Below are 19,010 nucleotides of genomic sequence, written 5' to 3' on the forward strand. Positions count from 1 at the left end.
ATTGTGCAGGCTGCACCATGGTTTAATTAGGTATGTGTGTGTTTGCTAGCAAAATGCCACATGTGGCCTGCACTGCCAGTGCAACATGGAAATACTTGCCGTTAATGAATTATTTCTTTAAAAGGGGAAGGGGAACCAAAATAATAAGGAATCATAGAAACAGCTCTTGCAGCATGAGTTAAGGAAAATTAAACTTTATGGTATTGAAACCTGGGATTTATGTTTTGGGAGTTTAGATTTGGGTTGTTTTTTTTTTTTAGTTTGGCACATTATAAATTTTTTTTAAAGTATTTTGGCTATGAAAAGCTTTTCTGTTTTTATGTTAGACAAATTATGCTCTGGATTTGCCAGATGGCAGTTGACTCTTGGGTGTATTTATTTTCCAGGCTTCATAAAACAATTTTTAATTATGAGGTGAATGTATTTGCTGTTACTTATGGGGTTTCTGTTTGCTCTCTGACATAGTTTTAGTCTTGAACAGTAAAATGTATACTCAGCATTTTGTTCAAAATGTGTTTTTTCAGCGCTGCGATATTGGTGATGCATCCCGTGGTAGTCTGTCTTCGTATGCCTATATTCTTATGGTTTTGTACTTTCTACAGCAGAGAAATCCACCAGTTATTCCAGTTCTTCAGGAGGTAGGTTCAGAAAATGAGGTTATGAAAATAGATGCACTTTTTCTTCAAGCCAAATATGAGAAGTCTGGGATTTTAGGATCAGAGGGGATAAATGAAATATGGGGCCCTTCTAATCAGCAGGTTCTTAACTCCCTCTTGGTTTCAGTAGGTAAAACTGACCAAGAAAATTCAATCAAACCTGGGAGTCTGTTGTGCCTAAGTTCTGCTATTACATTTACTTTGGGATTTTGGTCTTATGATGATATTTATATGCTGAACAGGATAGAAAAAAATTGGCAGGTGGTATGGAGAGAAGGGAATTGTAATTATGAGACTGCACCAGATGCTCTTGAAATGTGAGTCCAGTTCTTCAGCCAGTTATTGTCAGAAGCATTATTTATTGCTCAACACTTTATCTGTAAGAGAAGATGTTTATTTTATTATTTGATGAGGTAAAAATAAGATAATTGATGCTTTGGTGCAACTTTAAAGAAATATTTCATATGTGCTAGGAAACTCTATTAAGAAAATAATGTTCTGCACCCCCATTGTATGGGTGGGGAGAATATAATTATTCAGCTATCTGCCTCTTCCTGGATACACTCTGGAACTCCCAAGCACGTCTGAAAATTATCCCTTTCTGCCTCTTTTGGTTTCTTTGTGCAAGAGGGAAATTGGCTTAAGCACTGCAGTTGAGACTCATAGACTTTTCTTGCTGATACTTTAGTATCTGATACTTTAGTAGTGGTTGGGGGTTTTTATTTTACTGCTACCCCGAGAGTGCATTTAAATAACAGTGGAATTTCCTCTTGGCTGTGCTAAAGTCAAAATGTAATAGAAATCATATAAAGGCTCCTTAGAGAATCTGTGGGCAAGAGAGATGTTGGAATCTTGACAAGGTAATTCAGTCATGTTTTCTTAGTTGCAAAGAACAAGTAAAAATTTAACATCCAAATAATTTGAGAGGTACAGCAACAATGCAAAAAGTCTTTCAAACTTTTTACCAATGGGAAATGCTGTCTGTATAAGAAGTAATTGTTAAAATTAAAGTATTTATATTTTTATATTATTTTTTTACCAGAAGAACTGTAAGCATTTTACAGTGACTTTGAATTAGAGCAGTAACTGTCACTTTCTGTTCTGGCAGATATTTGATGGCAAACAGATTCCACAAAGAATGGTGGATGGATGGAATGCTTTTTTCTTTGATGACATGGAAGAATTGGTAATATTCTAAATCCAGAAGAGTAACTAAAATTTAAAGCTTGCTTTTCAGGAAAAGTAATAAATTTTTAACAGTGTAATATATAAACTATTAATTTTATTAATTAATTAAACTTTCATATCCATAGTGTTGCAACTTCCCAAATGAGTACTGTTCTGCTAAAATGAGTTTCTGCTTTTGCTTGCTTTATTTTAAGTCATTTCTAAATAATGTAAATCAGGAAAAATGCTTTTTATTCTTAAAAATAGTCCAGGTTTAGTCTTAACTGTAGTGATTTAACCTTACTTTAACCAAAAGAAATCCTTCATAGTAGACAAACTTGTAATTAGAGAGGTGTTTCAGGAGAAGCAGTGCTGCAGTAACTGTAGCTGAATAAATTGTCTTCACCTGCATGCAGAAGAAGCGTCTGCCTTCTCTTGGGAAGAACACTGAATCTCTTGGAGAGCTCTGGCTGGGGCTGCTGCGATTCTACACGGAGGAATTTGACTTCAAGGAATACGTGATCAGCATCCGGCAGAAGAAGCTGTTAACCACCTTTGAGAAGCAGTGGACGTCCAAGTGTATTGCCATTGAAGGTACTCCTCTGCTGAATTGAGTTTCCCTTCATGAGGAGTAGGAAGCTCTGTTGCTTGAGAGGCTGTTCTCTTTGCACAGCATCTTTATGTGAGGAAACCACAGTCAGCGTTTCAAAAACAAGCATTGTTTGCAAGTCCTGCAGCTCACAAAATTTTACTGAATGTCAGTGAATTGTTCTTCTTACTGTTATTATGGTTGACTAACATAACAATTTTAAAACATTGCTTTGCTATAATCTGCTCTGTGAATGTATTTAAAATGGAATTCTCTGCATTAAAATAAAAAAATCTGTTGCAGCAAATTTTTTCCAACTCTGATTATCTTTTCCTCCCTTCTTTGTGCAGATCCTTTTGACTTGAATCATAATCTGGGTGCTGGAGTCTCTAGGAAAAGTAAGCTATAAATGTCTGCTAATTATGAATGCTCGCTGAGTTGTGAGTTTTCTGTTGTTTTCCAATAACGTTGTCTTTCTCCAATAGTGACCAATTTCATAATGAAGGCATTTATCAATGGGAGAAAATTATTTGGTACCCCATTCTACCCAGCTGTTGGAAGAGAAGCTGTAAGTTCTCAGAGGTTTTAATATGTTTTTTCATTTTCTTTGTCCACTGAATTGATGCAAATCTCTTGTATGTGTTTATCCATTTGGTATACACAATGTGTGTAATTATACCTTATCTGCATTAGATGTGTAGCTTAGTATTTAGCTCCTGGAATATGAAATTCAGAGGAGTAGTTGGATGGATTATGGGTATTACTGGCAGGTTTGGGGAAAGTAAGCTTAATTTATGTTTTGTTTTTTATAAAACCTCCTGCTGTATGATGTTAAGTATTGCAGAAAACTGCAAATTTGGCTGTAAAACCCAGAAACGGCTCTAGGAACTTTAGTGGCTCTTCATGTAGCTAAAGAAAACAGATCCAAGAGATGTTCCATTTGTCCACCACCATTGACCACCACCACCTCCCAAAAACTCACTTCCTCTCAAACCACGACACCATTCTATTTTGTTTTCCACTTGGTGGAGATAGTAAGGATTGCTGCTTAAACAAGGAAAAACATGATGATTGATTTTTTTTTAACAAGTTTAACCTTTAAAATTTGCATAGTGAGTCCAGGTTAGGAGTGTGTTCATGCAATATCATTTTGGAGAAAGTACTGCTCTGTGCTAGAGGGTCCAGTCATTGATGTGTAACAACAGCTTTTTTTTAATATGAGCAAATAAAATACTGTAATTAGTCTTTTAAAGATCAACTTAGAAAGGCATTTTCTAAAACAGTTTGTAGGACTGTTCTCCCACTGGCTTTTAACAGAACTTGAGTTTCTAAGGGATCTTTAAAATCTTTTGAAAGCTTTTAATTCTCTTCATCCTTCCGTATCTTCTCTTTTCCATTTGCTTGCTTTATCTATGGTTTTTTTCTGAGTTTGTACCTCTGTTTCAGTACTTTCACAATATTTGTTGCTCAGAGGCTGTAAACTGGACCTTTGTGCTGACACACATCAGAACTGCAGCTGTTCTGAGCAAATTCTAGGGGAGGAGGGTGATACAGGTCAGTCTGCAGATGCTCCATCTGTTTCCCACCTGAGCTGTGTTCTGTCTAAAGGGATGCAATCATGTCATCTGGGAAGGGACATTGGCTGCTTTGGAAAGCACACAAGCAGTGACTCAGATACCAAAATAGATGGTATGCAAAAAAATTGTTCTCTGAAGAGCCTTTGGGGAGGTGAAAGGTGGGCAGCAAGCTGGAGCCTGGGTAAGCTGTTCTGCAAATTCAGCCTCTGTCCCTAAGACCAAATAGCCCTTTTTAGCCCAAACTGCTCATTTTGCTCTGAAAAAGCTGCCATTATCTAGGGGAAGAAAAGGACCAGGTATAACCTCAGAAGTAGTAAGATTCAGGAGGCAATAAGAGATGAAGGCTGACAGTTTGACTTTCATTCCTCAGTCTTGTAAGTGAATGGTTTATGTATTTTTTCTGTCTGATGTGTTTTGATAGGAATACTTTTTTGACTCAAAAGTGCTGACAGATGGGGAATTGGCACCCAATGACAGATGTTGTCGTGTCTGTGGAAAAATTGGTCACTACATGAAAGACTGTCCAAAGAGGAGGAGGTAAGTAATACACAAAGCTATTGTGAAATCTTTGAGATTAAATAATGAGGGATTTGGATAGTTGAAAATTTAATGGAAATGAAAAATTGCTAAATTGCAGAGAAAATCAAAGCTTCATATCTGATCCTCAAATTCTCTTTTTTTAAAACTGTTTCTGATCACCTCTTTAAATCTGAAGTGTTTATGGAAGCACACAGAGTGATATCAGCACTCTATGATGTGTTAGTATGTAGCTAAGCTTAACTTAAAACTTACATCACTAAAATGTCTTTTTTGTAGTGTAAACATTTAGATGCAGAACATATTACCTGGCTGCAAAATTTATCATGTATTAAAATAGATTTCCTCCAGTGATCATGTTCAGAGGACAGTGTTGAGTTTGAATTGTTCTGTAGATCTGATAACAAACCTGCAAGGCAGGTCAGAGTTCATTTAGTAAACTCCAGGATTAGTTAAAATGTACATAGGTGAGGGTCATTTCTATAACATCATATTAGTGCCATGATGTTACAGAATCACCATATCACTTGGTGATCTCACACTTGTACATTAATTTCACTTAGGAATTTTGGGTCCAGGACTCCTGCAAAAGGAGTCCCTGGTACATGCAGGTCAATGTTTCCCAGAGAGTTTAGTAGGAATTGACAGAAAATGTGCACTCCTCACTTTTTACAGCTTTGGCTATTTAATGCCCCACTCAGCCTAGGTTGTCTGACTCCTCCTAAAACCTGTTGAAGCCCTTAGAAGGCAAATAATCTGGGCTCTTTCATGTGCTCCTTATGTTCAGTTGTGTGCTCCATAGCTCTTCAAAGGATTCTTGGTGTCTTCCTGCAACAAAATCTTTTTTTACAGCCTCTTGTTCAGTCAGCAGAGTTCAAGATACATGAAAGTGCACTGGAACCCTGTGGTCACAGGTGGACTATTTCTTTCAGATGCTCTCTGTACTACAAGCACATGGAATTCCATCACCTCTTTCCCTATATCTGCATCAGGAAAAGTTGTGATCTGCTCTTCACACAAACTGCTACTACAGCACAGCCACACAGAATCTCTCTCAGATTGTATATACAGCTCACATAATAATATTATTATTTAGCAATCCTGCAGATACCTTGTGGAAAAAGACCTTTACTTCTTGTCTTGGTTCCTGATCACTAGTTCTCTTGCTGTTTTAGAACTGAGTGCTTGACAGAGAAATGTGCCCTGTCCAGTGAGGGAGAGATTGTATGAATCAGGTGCAGCTCACTTGCTTTGGGTATATTCTACTCTGTGGCATTGCTGCATAGAACTGCTCCCCAGCTACCTGGCAGGCTAAGCCTGCTTAACTGCAGGCATGGTTCTGCTAATACAGTCAGACATCTTTTGGACAAGTTTGGGGAGCTTCTAACTTCATTAAGTGTATACAGGCTGTTAACCAGCCCAGAATCTGAAAGTGTTATTTGGGATTCCTTAGATATTTGTATTCTGGTACAGCTGTTGGTTATGTAACCATTCCCAGTACAACAGCTCTACAGAGATTATGTGTTTGTGTGTGGTTTTGTGATATTGCTAATAAAAATTATTGTTCAGGTTGAAGAAAAAGGAGAATGAGAAAGATGATGAAAAAGAGGTGAAAGAAGATGACAGAGAAACAAGAGAGAAAAGGTGTTTCATCTGCGGGGATGTGGGTCATGTTAGGAGAGATTGTCCTGAATTCAAACAAACCCGTCAAAGAAATAATAGTGTGCCAGGTAAGTTAGTTTATGTGCTAGGAAAATTTGAAAGCTCTGAGATTCCTTTTCTCTAGGTTTCTGTGAAGACTTGGTAATTATCTTCAAAAAATAATCCTGCAAGTAATGTTTCAATCAGTGAAAATACAGCTTTTAGACTGTGTTGCTTTCCTGCAAGGGGAGTAATGTCTCCTGAAATACACTCTTTGCCTGGGTGGTAAAAATGTACTCAACAGTAAAACACAGTGTACTTCAGAGTATTGCATTGTTTGTCTTCCACTCACAATTGGTGCATTTCAAAGTAGTAATAGTAACAATAATAATAATAATAATAATAATAATAATAATAATAATAATAATAATAATAGAATGCATTTCCTCTTCCAAATGTTTCTCAAATGTTAGCTAACCCTCCATCATCTGTGAGAGGTAAGTAAAAGTCTTTTCAGCAAAAATCAGTGCTCTTTCAGCAACACTTCAAAAAAAGCATACAGATGAATTAGGCTAAATCCAGCTTTCAAATTACTGATAGTACTTAGAGAAGATTAATTGCAAACTCTTTCAAATTAGGCCTTTGGGTGCCTGTGGTAGTTGAAAAAGTAGAGAAAGCATTCATAAGTGAACTTCAGAAGAACCATGCTTCTGTGTTCTGCTATCCTTGAGTCTTCTTTTTGGTTTACTTTCTTTGCCCAGAAGTTTCTCCTGTCACTATTGCTATTTAAAATGCCACTGCTTACAGCAGTAATATGGAAACTTATATAAAGTAGAGCTCCAGCCTGATAGCAAGGTGAGCCTTGTTCCTTCTAGACTTTGTTTTACTCAAAAACAGACTTTGTGTTTAGCTCCTATACCTATTAAAGTTGTCTGCTGCCAGTAGAGGGGAAAGTTTCCACTTAAAGGAAAGGTGAAAGTCATTTACCTCCTCTGTGTCACATGAGAGTTAAGGTATTGCTGACTCCCAGTTCTGCTCATTATTCCATCCCCCTGTGGGTTTTATTAACACTTGTGTTCCTTGATCAGGCACGCAGCTGGTCCGGAGCATGGTAAATTCCCAGCTGGTGGCTGTGGGCCAGCAGCAGGTGGAGCGACCCCTGCGCACCAGGCAGTCATCAGAATGTGTAAGTCCTGGGAGGGGGGACTGCAGGGAGCAAAGCTGCAGCAAACCTGCCATGCTGGGAACAGCTTTGCATGGTTTTGTTCAACACATTCTGGACTTGGTAATGACAACATTGCACTGTGCCAGTTAGTGGAACTTGGATTTATGATGTACTGTGTCTTGGGGAGCATTTATAGTTTTCTAGTATGGAAGCCTCATAGTCACGTTTGAGATGAGGTACCTTGTGATTTTGAAAGGGCAGATTAAGCTAGGATGCCTTTCAAATTCTCATTATTCTGGCAGTGTTCTGGAGTTACTAAGGGAGATAAAGCATAGCTCATTATTAACATGCTGGAGACTTAGGTTAGTGACAACCGTGACTTTTTGTGGTTTGAGAGATCTCTCTTAAGGGACTGTCATGTACAGACACAGCACACAGCTGAGTCATACTTCAATGAAAAGTGTGCCAGAGCACACTAGAAGCACAAGCAGAACAATAGGGAAATTTTTGACAGTTTTGTCCTGGAATTTTTTCAAGTCTCCATAGAGCTACATAAATTATGTTTAATCTTCTGAGTGGAGATGGGGAGCAGAGGGTATTTGTGCAAATACAACTGCTGGCATTTAATATTTTTGGAGCAGACAGTACAGTAGAAATTAGTTTATTTTAAGCTGTTAGTCTGAGAAGTACGTGCCTGCTAATGAAGCTGGCAAGTCAGTAAATATAGTAATCAAGGCTGCTGATCACTAATGCTCTTTGTTCAGTTTGTTACTTTGCTAACTGATCAGCAAGCATTTATTGGAATGCTGGCTCCGGTAATGGAGATTTTATGACTTAGAGTGTGCTGCTAAAGAGGGCCTGATACAGCCCTAATCCAAATTAAGGGCTGAACATGCCACAGGAGTATTTTTTTGGGGAGCCTTATATTTCTGCCTGAGGAATTGAAGCTGGATGTGTGGGTGCACTCAGAGGCAGATACATCATGTGCTCATTCTTGTGTCACCTGGATGTCATGGACTCTCTATGTGTTGCATGGTTGTCATTTGGCCAGGATTTCTTGGTGAATATGTTCTGTCCAGGAATTGGTGGAGAAGATTGGGAAGGGGGAATATTGGTGGAGTAAGAGGGAGAGAGTGGGAAGCAGATCAAGAGGCTGGAGTGTATGATGCCTCCTGTCCTGCTGCTGGCACATTCAATGCATGCTTCTGGTGGGTTAATATTTACAGGAATGTTTGTAGCCAGTGCATGTGCTTATTTTTATAACATTTAAAGTGTTAAACTAGTGATCATTCAAATCCCAGGTTTTACCTTCTCTTCCTGGTTTGATAGAAAGGTATAGGAGGCACTCATACAGGCGCAGTTGGAATAGCAGCAGGGAGCATTCCCAGCTTCTGGGCTCCAGCTTTTGCCCAGGCACAGACACACAGCATGCTGCTGGAGGGATGCTCTGGCATGGGCAGGTCCTGCAGACACCTCTGGTTATTGGAGACAAGTGACTGCCAGTTTAAATGGACAGGTGAGCAGTCAGGGATAGTGACAAGCTAGAGAGACCTTTAACTCCAGGTGTTCAGCACCAGCTGAGGCTCTTGGAGCTTGGCTGGCTGCTGCAGTCTGTGGAGAGAGGAGTCAGTCTCAGGGGGAAAATGTGATCTGAGATTGAGGTTCTTCTCTCTGCTTTAGGTAGCTGTCTCATTTGAATGTCTCTGGAGGCACTTATTCCATCAGCATCTTGTCTCTGTGCTTAAAACCAGACTGGGGAATCCAGATACTGGCATTTAGTGTTGGCACATAAACTGAGTAACTCTTTTCCCAACCACTCCATTTCTTGAAGTGTTTCTCTGTTCAGTTGCAATTCCAAACAGATAAAATAGCCTCATGCCTATTCTGTTGCTGGTAAAAGGGAAAGCTTTGTTAGAGCTCTGCAAAGGCTGTAATAATTGCTATTACTGTGCCTTTAGCCATGGCCTAACACCAGGATATGAAGGTTGAAACTGGGTTTTTGGAATTTGCATTTCTTGTTTAACAGATTTTTTTAAATTAAAGAATTATGAGGAGCTTACTTTGGAATTACTTAAAAAACTGTGCAGTAATAAGAACCACTCTATTTTAGCAGTAAGGCAATTAGTTAATGAGATACTGGGCTGTCCATAAGTAGCATAGGAAAGACACTGATTAAAGATCAGAAACAAGTGTGTGAGGAGTCTAATGAAGAGCTTGGGACTAATATTCACTCAGAATGGTGTTTCTCATGGTGGGATGTGCCACATTAACAGACCAAATTATCTGTTGGTGAAAGTCAGTGTCAGTTGAACTGCACTTACTGAAGCCAACAGGAGCTTGGGTTCAGTGCTTGGGGTGTTGCTGGGGAGTGCTTTGCTGTCTTATAAATAGTCTAATACAGTGGGTGCTTATTAAAGAAAACACCATTAAATAGCCAGTGAACTAATCAGAAATACATAACTTTTTTTTTTCCTCCAGTCTGATTCGCATCAGTCATCTTACTCTCCACAACCTCAGCAATTCCCACAGAATTCCTCTCAGCCAGCCTCCATTAACCAGACTCAGCCACAATCAATATCCCAGTCTAAGCACGTTCCTCAGCCACAGCAGGGTGCACAGCCAGCCCATCAGGTCCAGCTGCCTTTGTTTAACTTTCCCCAATCTCCCCCAGGTCAGTATTCCACCTTGCATAACCTGGGACTACTTCAGATGCACCATCACCACCAAATTCAGCTTCCCAACACTTCTTGGCCTATTCATGGGCCTGTTATTCACTCTGCACCGGGTAACCCTCCTCATTCTACAAATGTTCCATTTTCTATGAGATCTGGCAGCAGCAGCACCACAAATAACCAGAGCAGTGTAAGCTTGAATGATCCCAGTATCATCTTTGCACAGCCTGCTGCCAGGCCCATGGGAATCCCCAGCACTTCTCATGAGGGACACTGGCACAATCCTGTGACTCCAAACTCACTGGTGAACAATGGCACTGTGGGGAATTCAGGTAACTCTTCTCTGTTGTATCAAACCTCTTTCATTTTGTGTACAAGTGTTAAGTGTTACAGGAACAGCTAACCCTTTCCGATTGTTTGATAAAAATATGATGCTTAAGAAACCAAATCATGACTTTCACCTGTCTTAACATTTTCATAGGGAAAAAAATTAGAATTGATCACCGTAACTTTTAGGCATTGGTCCTGTCTGCTATTAATGGCTGTGCAACAATGAGAAATCCTGCATTCAACTGAGAAACCTCCTCATCATTGTTTGAATCACTCACATTTCTGTGAATGTGCTGACAAATAATGGATTCCTTAGACAATCATGGAAACATTAAAGCTGGAAAAGACCTCTAAGATCAACACATCATTACATAATTTATTAGACAAATGCTGAGGCTGCAACCATGAACTTAGAGACTGGCAGAATTACAGTTGTGCAAGTTGAATGTTGTCTCCTCACCTTCAGTACAATATAATATGATCTTACCTATTCTGTTTTTTCCTGTGGCTTGTCCTTCCACATTTAACTTCCATAATCTTGATGTTGATTCCTGACATTACATTTTCCTGTGACAAGTGGGCAACAGCCTCTTGCCTCATAGCAAAGCTAAATTCATTGGTATGTTTGAGGCTGAGAAAAAGCAATACATACTGATTAAAGCCCATTCAGTTTTCTCTGCAACATGAACTGTGGCAGCCTCTAAATTTTAACTGTTAACTTTACATCATTAATCATGGAGGTGGTCTTCTGATTTATTCTGAGTGTGTAAGTCCTCCTATGTTGAAAAAAATAAATGCATAATATAATATACTGGTGCAGTTGTTCATCCTAAGGTGGAAATTCTGAATCTCCTGCCTAGCCTTTCTCTGCACTAATAATGTGATTGTCAGTAACAGCAGATTTTCAGCTGAGTCCACAGTTTTGGATGAGGAATAATTCACCAGTGGGCTTCAAACATAAGGTGCTGGAGATACATAATTTTCTATTTAAAGCTTTGTGGGGAATATATTTTAAAGGATACAGGAACTTCTGCCCATGTGTTTTCTGTGTCTCAAGTGTGCTCTGTCCCTACCTCTCCATTTCTGATCTTCTCATCTGTCCCCTTCTCCAGCTTTGTCTTTCCCTCAAGCAGCTCCTTCCAATCCACATGAGCTTACTAAGGTAGCTGCCTTCTTTCAGACAAGCTCCATAAATTCTAATTCCTTCTCCATGTGCTGTCAGTCACAGTATTTTTTCCCATCCCCCATCTTCCATCAATTTCCAACCTCATCACCCCTTTTCCTAGTTCAATGTCATAGTAATTTTCCACTTTGGAATTGGATCAGTTTTATTTCCCTTATGGCTTAGATGCCATTAAGGTGAATGCACAGTAGAGATGAGCTGTCTCCAGTCTGTTTGAAGCATGGTTTCATACCTCCTCAGGACAATTTGACAACAGTAAGTTTGAGGAAACTTTGTCCTGGCTCACATAACCTTGACTTGAAAGGAGCAACTTTAATTTTCTTTTCAGTAGACAGCTGATCAGAAGTAGGATCATTAGAAGTATCAAGACCACTCTTTTTCATGCATACTCAAGAGCTGTGCCTCATGTTGTGGCTCCTGCCTCCTTGGATGCTTGATTTCTCATTCTTAATGTTGCAGTGATATCAGAATTGTAAATGGAGTAGCTTTACAATTTGTATATTTATTTCCAAAGTTTATATTTTTCTCTCTAAAAATAATTTTTTTAAGTCAGTCCAGTGATCTAGATAGCAAGTTTCTTAAGCATGTAAGTATTAGTGGAATTCCAGTGTACATCTGAGAGTTATTTCTTGCAGTAGGATAAGTTTTCCTGTCACAGCTCTGTCAGTGGATATTTGTGTGGGATCAGACAGTAGTTCTGAACATTGTTCAGTCCTTGTATTTTTCATCATGACAAAGTCATAAAAATAGTGAAATCATAGCTCTTGATTTTAATGTTGATTCATCTTCTCTCTTCCCAATAATTCTATTATAGTGAATAAGGAAGTAATTTAGGTGGTAATATTTACTGATGTATATTAAAAAAAAAAAAGTATCACATCAGACTGATCACATTAAGTCCCCTGCAAACTGTTATTTAAGATGTAAATTGTATTTGTGACTTACTGTTTAATTATTTCAACTTGCAATGTGCTTTTCCCTTTCAATTGAAAAATAGATCAGGGTTTCCAAGGACAGTTTGGTAAAATGAACCCTCCTTCTGTCCCTTGGGACCATGGGACCCCTACCCATTTTCCTCTCCTCCGAGGAGCGTGGCCTTACAATATGCCTCAGAACTACATGCAGCAGGGAAATGCCAGCTACCCACCGAACAAACCTTTCTACCCTCAAGGTACTAGAACCAGTATGTGAATCAACAGCTCATGCACCATGTCTCTGTACTGTCTCAAAGGCTTTAAAAGCCAAGCAATCGTAGGCTCCCTGGAAACATAACGAATCCCAGAGTCAAATCAGCGCTTCAGCTTCCTCTGTGGATGAAGAAAGTCTTTGTGGGAGGGAAGGGTTAAAATAAAATTCTGAAATCTGAGCCAGTGTGCAGCCTGTTGCACTTCAGCCTCTTTCTCTTTGCTGCTGCTGGCTCACCTAGAGCTGCCTCTGCTTCAGTAGAGGTTAAAATGATTGGCCCATGAGCGTGTTCAGAATGAAGAAATTTTTGTTGTAATTAATTTTATTCGGCTTTTGTACATTGCTTTGTGAAATGACTTACATAGATAAAAACTTGCAAGACCTTAGAATAATTGAGGTTGGAAGGGGCCTCTGGAGGTTTAGTCCAGCCCATCCAGTCAGAGCAGCACTGACTGCAAAGTTGGGTCAGGCTCAGTTCATCAGGGAACTGGAAAAGACTGATTTGATTTCAACTCTGATGTTGATGAAAGGTGAAGGTGTTCAGCATGTGGCAGGATGGGGAAAGGCTGTAGGAAAAAGATCTCCACTACCAAATAAACAGTGCTCAAATTTGACTTGGAGGATGTGGAGCTTCCATGCTGCTGGGGGTCACCTGGTGTAAAATGAGAGATATGGCCACCAAATCCTTTTTCAAAATCTAATCTATTGGCTCTAGCAGGGTTTCCAAGTGAAAACTGAATTTACTTAAAATCCTGAAATTACTTTTGTTAAATAGCTGAAATAATGCAACAAAATAATGTGTTTGTGATTGTTAGGGAATTTTGGAGATACGATTAAAGTAATTCTACATTGTCCCATTAAATGGGTTAGCTGTACAGATAGCATTTGTGTCAGTCTAGTAAATGGCTTTATTTCTAAGTTAGATTAGTACACTGAATGTAGCCAAGTACTGTTAAATATGTGATTTGCTGAAGTAATTGTAATCCATTTTCTTTTAGCTGGTCCACTGATGCAGAGTAACCAGCGGTTCTCACTTCTGTCTCAAGGACACCCACACTTGAATCTGAATTACATTCAACAAAAAAAGTGAAATTGGATGGGATTGTGGGTGGGTGGGGGGAGGGGAGGAAGAAATTCAGGTTCTGATTTAAAATCTTAATGCAACATGTTTAGATACAAGATTATTTAAGACTGTTTTTAAACTGTATCATTTGTACATAGATATGAACTATAGTTTTTACTAGTATCACAAAACTGAGTGATACAAATTTCATCTATTTTATTACCCTATTTTTAAGGGGAACTGTGTTTTGTTTTATCTTGATAAACTGTAAAGAGAGAGAATTTTTAAAATTAAGTTCTTTATTTTCTATTAGCTGTATTCATACTTTGGTTGCTTCAGACTTTATATATATTGTTCTAAAAAAAAAGATAAAATTAGAAGGGGATTTCATGTGTTTAAAAATTTGTCACTTCTATTCTTTACAGAACTATGTAGTGCCAAAAAACTTTTTAAAAAGAAAAATAAAACTGCAGAAAAAGGACATAAGATTTTTTTCCTCTTTTCTATTTGCATGCATGCTCGCCCTAATGAGAATAGAAATGGCTTTAATGTGGAGATCTTGAAAGATGAGCAGTTTTAACAAGTGATACAAGCACTAGACCTGCTTTTTCCATGCTGGCCTTGTTGCATGTGCTGTTCACAGCCCATATGTGTGTTATCCTTGAAGGAAGAGCACACCTGCTTTTCTGTTGATCAGCTTTGCAAAATCATATGCAAATACCGTGGAAAAATTAGGCTGTACTGGGAGGCAGTTAAAGAGGGCTTTCCATAAATTCCCTAGGCACACTTCTTTGTGTTGTCAGCACTCCCAGGACAATATGAGACTCCTGAAGCCCTAAATGCAGAGTTCGGGTATAAACGTGCCTGTCCCTGCTCCTGAGGAAGGGCCATGAATAAAGACATGGTACACAAGGGGTTTACACAACTGATTTCAAATGTAGGAGGAGAATTGTATCTTCAGTAAGAGCTTAATTATTCTAAATTAAAAAACTAACTTGACTCAGAGAAGGTAGAGCTGAACATCGTGGTGTCAAATTCTGTTCCCTTTCACAGGGAGGCCACAAACTGTGCTCAAAGTAGTGGTGTAGTGTCTTTAAATATATTGAACTTACTCCAGAAGAATTAAGTAGTGCTTCGTACTGCTTTAACCTTCTGAACTCTGATGGCATCAGCAGAAGCAGCAGATCACACTGAAGGATGATTTTTACAAAGTACCCAATGACGACCACAGGCTCGAGAGCCCTGTCAAGTGAGATCTAGTAAACACACTGGGTTGTGACAGCCTTGCTTCCTCTCCTGTACTGGAGAGCTCTGGGGGGCCAGAGCTGGGAGCCCTGCAGTGCTTGTGACTGAATACAGACTTCCCTTGGCACCTGACTGCAGGGACAGCTTGACAAAACAAGGTCCTGATTTGAGAATGAAGCCAGCTTCAACCAGGAGACATCTCAGCAAATTATTATGAAGGAAACTGCCAGGAGCCTTTAAAGACAAACCTTCCTTTTTTTATTGCTCTTCATTAAGTTTTTACAGGCTTCAAGAAAAATAATTAAAAAACAACCTTCAAATTCTATCACAAGGATGAGTAAGTACATAAAAAGTATCCTTAGCTTACCTGTAATAAAAAAAATCAAGACAACAAAATGAGAAACATGATGAAAGAAAGGGGCTGCTAAAGCAGCCAGTACAGAGCCAGCTGTCCTGTGGAGCAAACAGGACAGCATCAGACTGCAGCTCAAGGTCCTTGAACGGTGGGCTGGGTTTTGTTTGTTATTCATTCCCTCGCCGACTCTTTTTGTGACTTTTCTTAGATCTGAAACAGAAAAATACAAAAAGCCAATACTGTAACACCTATCTTTAATTCCCAAATTGCACTTCAAAAATAAGCTAAGCCTTTACCTTTCAGGTGATTTGGAATGACTTCTGTGTCTGTGACTACGGTGATGCCCTGTGAGATAGAAAGGCAATAGTTATTTCCATTGCCACTGGAACTATTTGTTCTTTTGCTAATGCAATCTGCTTCTAGTGACCATGTGTGCTAGACATTGCCAGAACAACCCCAGCTTTAACCAGGCACTCAAATTAACTTCCTAACAAGTATCTGAAAACTTAAGACAATTTTGCAGCCATTAAAGGAGTTCCCCAGCTCTGCTTTCATGTGAGCAGCAGTTTTATCAGCCAGATTTAACACCTGTGCTACCATCTTGATATGGTGACAGATTTTTCTTGCAGTGGATGTGCTGCTGATAAAGATTTGCCAGAGTGATTCTGGAAGTGGCAGAAGTACCTGGAGATTTAGATCTCGATCTGTGGCGCCTCTCCCGGGATCTGCTCCGGTGCCGTCTCGGGCTCTTGCTGCGATGCCGCTCCCGGCGCGGTGAGGGGCTGAGGGACAGGCAGATTTTAAGAGAGCTGTACCACAAATGCACATTGCTCACTTAAATAACAAATTAAAGAGTACCTTCTTCTCTTTGGAGAGCGGCTGCGCCTGCAATTGGGGAGAAAAGCAAAAAATCATCAGAAAATCATTTCAGAAAATGAAAATCATCAGCAGAACAGCTGTTTCATTTCCCACATCCTTCAGCAACAACACCAGGGCTTTTACTTCCCATGAGTGTTTTTGGCCTGCTACACATGGACCTACTTAGACTGGACATGCAGTGAGCAAGACTTTAGTATCACTAAGAGCAATTAATAGAGCAATTTTCTCTGCAGCCTCTGGCTTACATGAAAACAAAGCACTTGGTTCTCCTTAACATCTTCACTGTATTGTCAAATTTAGCTGAAGTTGGCCAGCAAGTTCAAGAGTTAGAGAATGACTGGAGAAACAGGCAGAGGGGTTGACAGTGGCTGTGCACTGCAACTCCTCACTTCAGGAAGTGCTAAAGGAACAGGGAGGTTCTGGATGAACTGCCACCTTCCCTGCTGTGCTCCAGCTGCCTACAGCACAACAGGTAAAAACACTGGTCAAGGAGGAGCCCCCTCACCTCCTCGGGGACCTGCTCCGGCTCCGCCGGTACCGCACCACCGGAGATCTGCGGGGCTTGTCCAGGTCCCTGTAGCCCCTTCTGCGGTGGTCAGGAGACGGGATCCGCTCCAGCTGTAAGCAAGGTAGGGGAGGATCTAAGTTCTGCTTCAGCAAGGTTTTATGCTATTGGTAAAGATTTCTGAACAATGAGTATAAATTGTAAAAGTCAGGCAGCCAAGCTTCCCCATCCCCAAGTGTTTCTTGAGTGGTGCTGCCCAAAACTGCCAACTGGAAATCAAACAGCCACTTCTCATAGTGTTGGTTTTGAAGAAGTACATCCAGCAGCACTGACTGATGGTCACAGGACCTTCTATCATTACCTTTAGTCCTCTCCATTATGCATATATATGCATATAAACCAACTGATCTAAATAAGCTTAACACAGAGCAGACACAGATTTGTGGAATTCAAGAGACAGGAAAACATGGCCACCTGACAGTTGCTTCAGGGTCCAAGTTCTCACAAGCTGCTTACATGAAAATACATTATGCAGGGAGGTAAGAGTTGCCAGCAGCCTCCTGGTGCCTCCCCTCAAATATCTGTCACAGGCTATGAAGTGTCCTAAGGGGTTCAGCTTCAACTATTCCTTTCCAAAACAGTTCATCAAACAATTTACCAACCTTTTCATCTTCTTCTTCCTCCTCCTCACTAGATTCTACATCATCCATGTCTTCCTCCAGGGCACTAACACGAGGCTCAAGTTGCTCAGCTTCTTCCAGAACGTACCGTTTCTACAAGAAATTGCAACTTTATTCAACATAACCCAAGTGAGAACAAACACCTAAGGAGGCAACCATAGCTTACACAACAAGCCAGCAGCCAGTCCAGCTACTGGACTTGCTGGAGCTAGGAATTCCATAACCATCTATTTCCCAACCTGCAGTCGAGGCAGGATGATGTCACAAACACGTTCCTCATGGAGCAGCTCATCAATAAATTCATCCACGTGCATCAGCTCAAATTCTGGAGGTAAAAAGTAGCATTTAAAAGACAAAATTAACTCTAGAGGCCAAAGTAAAGGTGAAACACTTCAGACAACTTAAGTCAACAGGTTATGCCACAACTTTAAGGAGTTATATTGCTAAATGGACATAAGAGTGTTTACCCCCATTTCTGTTCTGACTTTTAATTTTCCGGTAGTCGTTGTACAGCGGTTCCAGGTACTTGTAGCAGTCGATGGCAGTGCCTGTCAGTCTCATGTACAGTGCTCCAAGCATTCGGACATACCTGGAAAGGAAACCTTTCCATGGATCTCAGCTTCCTGCACACTTAGCAGTTTGGGTAAAAAAGAGTTTTTTCCCACAAGTTTCTGAGGAAAATCAGTACACTGGCCAGAATACACAACCATTTAGATTTGCTCCATCACTGCCTTTATACTATCAAAACCATAATATACTTTACATACATAATGTGTGTAAGGGGGCACTATCACTAACAAAGGTGGAAAAAATACTGAGGAAAAAGCAGATTAACATGAATGCCTCAATGCAGCTCATTCCAAACACTACCGGCAGAGGTTTATTATCACAGAGAGCACATGGCACGAAGATGAGCCCTTCCAACAGGCCAGGTGACAAGGAGAGCAGTCTTAAAAGCAAGAAAAGCTTGGTTTTGAGCAAGCCCAGTTTATCAGGGCACACTGAGAGCTAAACCCTGCACTGAGGTTTCCCTGGCTGTCTTGAGCACTTCCCCTCCCTACAACAACCTCAACAAGGCGAAAAAAAAAATAATCACACTACAACTTACTTGAAGTCTTCGTTTTTAATGAACTCCACGATGATGTCCTTCTCGGGCTGGATCTGCAGCATCTTCAGCGTCAGGCACAAGAAGGGCGTGGGTTTAATGTTTCCTCCATAGACGCCTCCCACGTACTTCAGCTCCATGGCCTTGTCCACCACCAGCTCGGCTACGAGAGGGACGGGCCGGGCCGTCAGCGCGGGCTCCCCCCAGCCCCGGCCCGGCCCGGCCCGGCCTCCCGCCCGCCATACCCGTGAGGCCGAAGCATTCCTCCTTCCAGTACTTGGACTCGTAGATCCGCGTGCGGATGATCTTCTCCACCAGGTACTGCGGGTTGGTGCCGTGGATGCTGTGCGCGTCCTTCACCGTGCGGTTGGCCATGGCGGCCGCTGCGCAGCCCCGCTCGCCGCTCCGACCTCAGCCCGCTCAGCCCCGTTCCCGTGAGGGCCGCGCCGCCTTCCGCTTCCGCCTCCTCCGGGGGA

At 40.6% G+C, this 19,010-nt stretch overlaps 2 protein-coding genes across 4 annotated transcripts in view; one reads left to right on the top strand and one right to left on the bottom strand.

The window, feature by feature from the left end:
- The window catches only part of TUT4 (terminal uridylyl transferase 4), a 44,434-nt gene extending 30,186 nt beyond the window's left edge, over positions 1 to 14,248 (top strand). For 2 of the 3 annotated variants that reach the window (XM_038144188.1, XM_038144190.1), the window contains exons 20-30: positions 525 to 638; positions 1,765 to 1,842; positions 2,240 to 2,417; positions 2,763 to 2,810; positions 2,898 to 2,980; positions 4,411 to 4,526; positions 6,096 to 6,256; positions 7,256 to 7,353; positions 9,811 to 10,336; positions 12,515 to 12,688; positions 13,701 to 14,248. In XM_038144188.1, the coding sequence (XP_038000116.1) occupies positions 525 to 638; positions 1,765 to 1,842; positions 2,240 to 2,417; positions 2,763 to 2,810; positions 2,898 to 2,980; positions 4,411 to 4,526; positions 6,096 to 6,256; positions 7,256 to 7,353; positions 9,811 to 10,336; positions 12,515 to 12,688; positions 13,701 to 13,792 (1,668 nt within the window). In that variant the 3' untranslated portion in view covers positions 13,793 to 14,248. The remainder of the gene's footprint in view (positions 1 to 524; positions 639 to 1,764; positions 1,843 to 2,239; positions 2,418 to 2,762; positions 2,811 to 2,897; positions 2,981 to 4,410; positions 4,527 to 6,095; positions 6,257 to 7,255; positions 7,354 to 9,810; positions 10,337 to 12,514; positions 12,689 to 13,700) is intronic. The other variant, XM_038144191.1, reaches the window with a different exon arrangement.
- Positions 14,249 to 14,437: 189 nt separating this feature from the next.
- Positions 14,438 to 19,008, bottom strand: PRPF38A (pre-mRNA processing factor 38A). Its single transcript, XM_038144192.1, has 10 exons — positions 18,780 to 19,008; positions 18,538 to 18,697; positions 17,897 to 18,018; positions 17,669 to 17,754; positions 17,412 to 17,522; positions 16,750 to 16,862; positions 16,224 to 16,250; positions 16,050 to 16,147; positions 15,662 to 15,710; positions 14,438 to 15,575 (listed from the first exon to the last, which is right to left on the bottom strand). Exons 1-10 carry the CDS (start codon positions 18,907 to 18,909, stop codon positions 15,533 to 15,535), a joined length of 939 nt encoding a protein of 312 aa, XP_038000120.1. The 5' UTR covers positions 18,910 to 19,008; the 3' UTR covers positions 14,438 to 15,532.
- Positions 19,009 to 19,010: the final 2 nt, after the last annotated feature.

The sequence above is a fragment of the Motacilla alba genome, chromosome 8 (genome assembly GCF_015832195.1).
Source record: "Motacilla alba alba isolate MOTALB_02 chromosome 8, Motacilla_alba_V1.0_pri, whole genome shotgun sequence".
NCBI classification, from domain to species: Eukaryota; Metazoa; Chordata; class Aves; order Passeriformes; family Motacillidae; genus Motacilla; species Motacilla alba.

Coding starts and splice junctions, on each gene's coding strand:
- PRPF38A (XM_038144192.1), bottom strand. CDS start 18,909: ATGGCCAACCGCACGGTGAAGGACGCGCACAGCATCCACGGCACCAAC. Junction 17,755..17,896: donor AAGTCAGAACAGAAATGGGG/GTAAACACTCTT, acceptor TTTTACCTCCAG/AATTTGAGCTGATGCACGTG. Junction 15,576..15,661: donor CATTCCAAATCACCTGAAAG/GTAAAGGCTTAG, acceptor TTTCTGTTTCAG/ATCTAAGAAAAGTCACAAAA.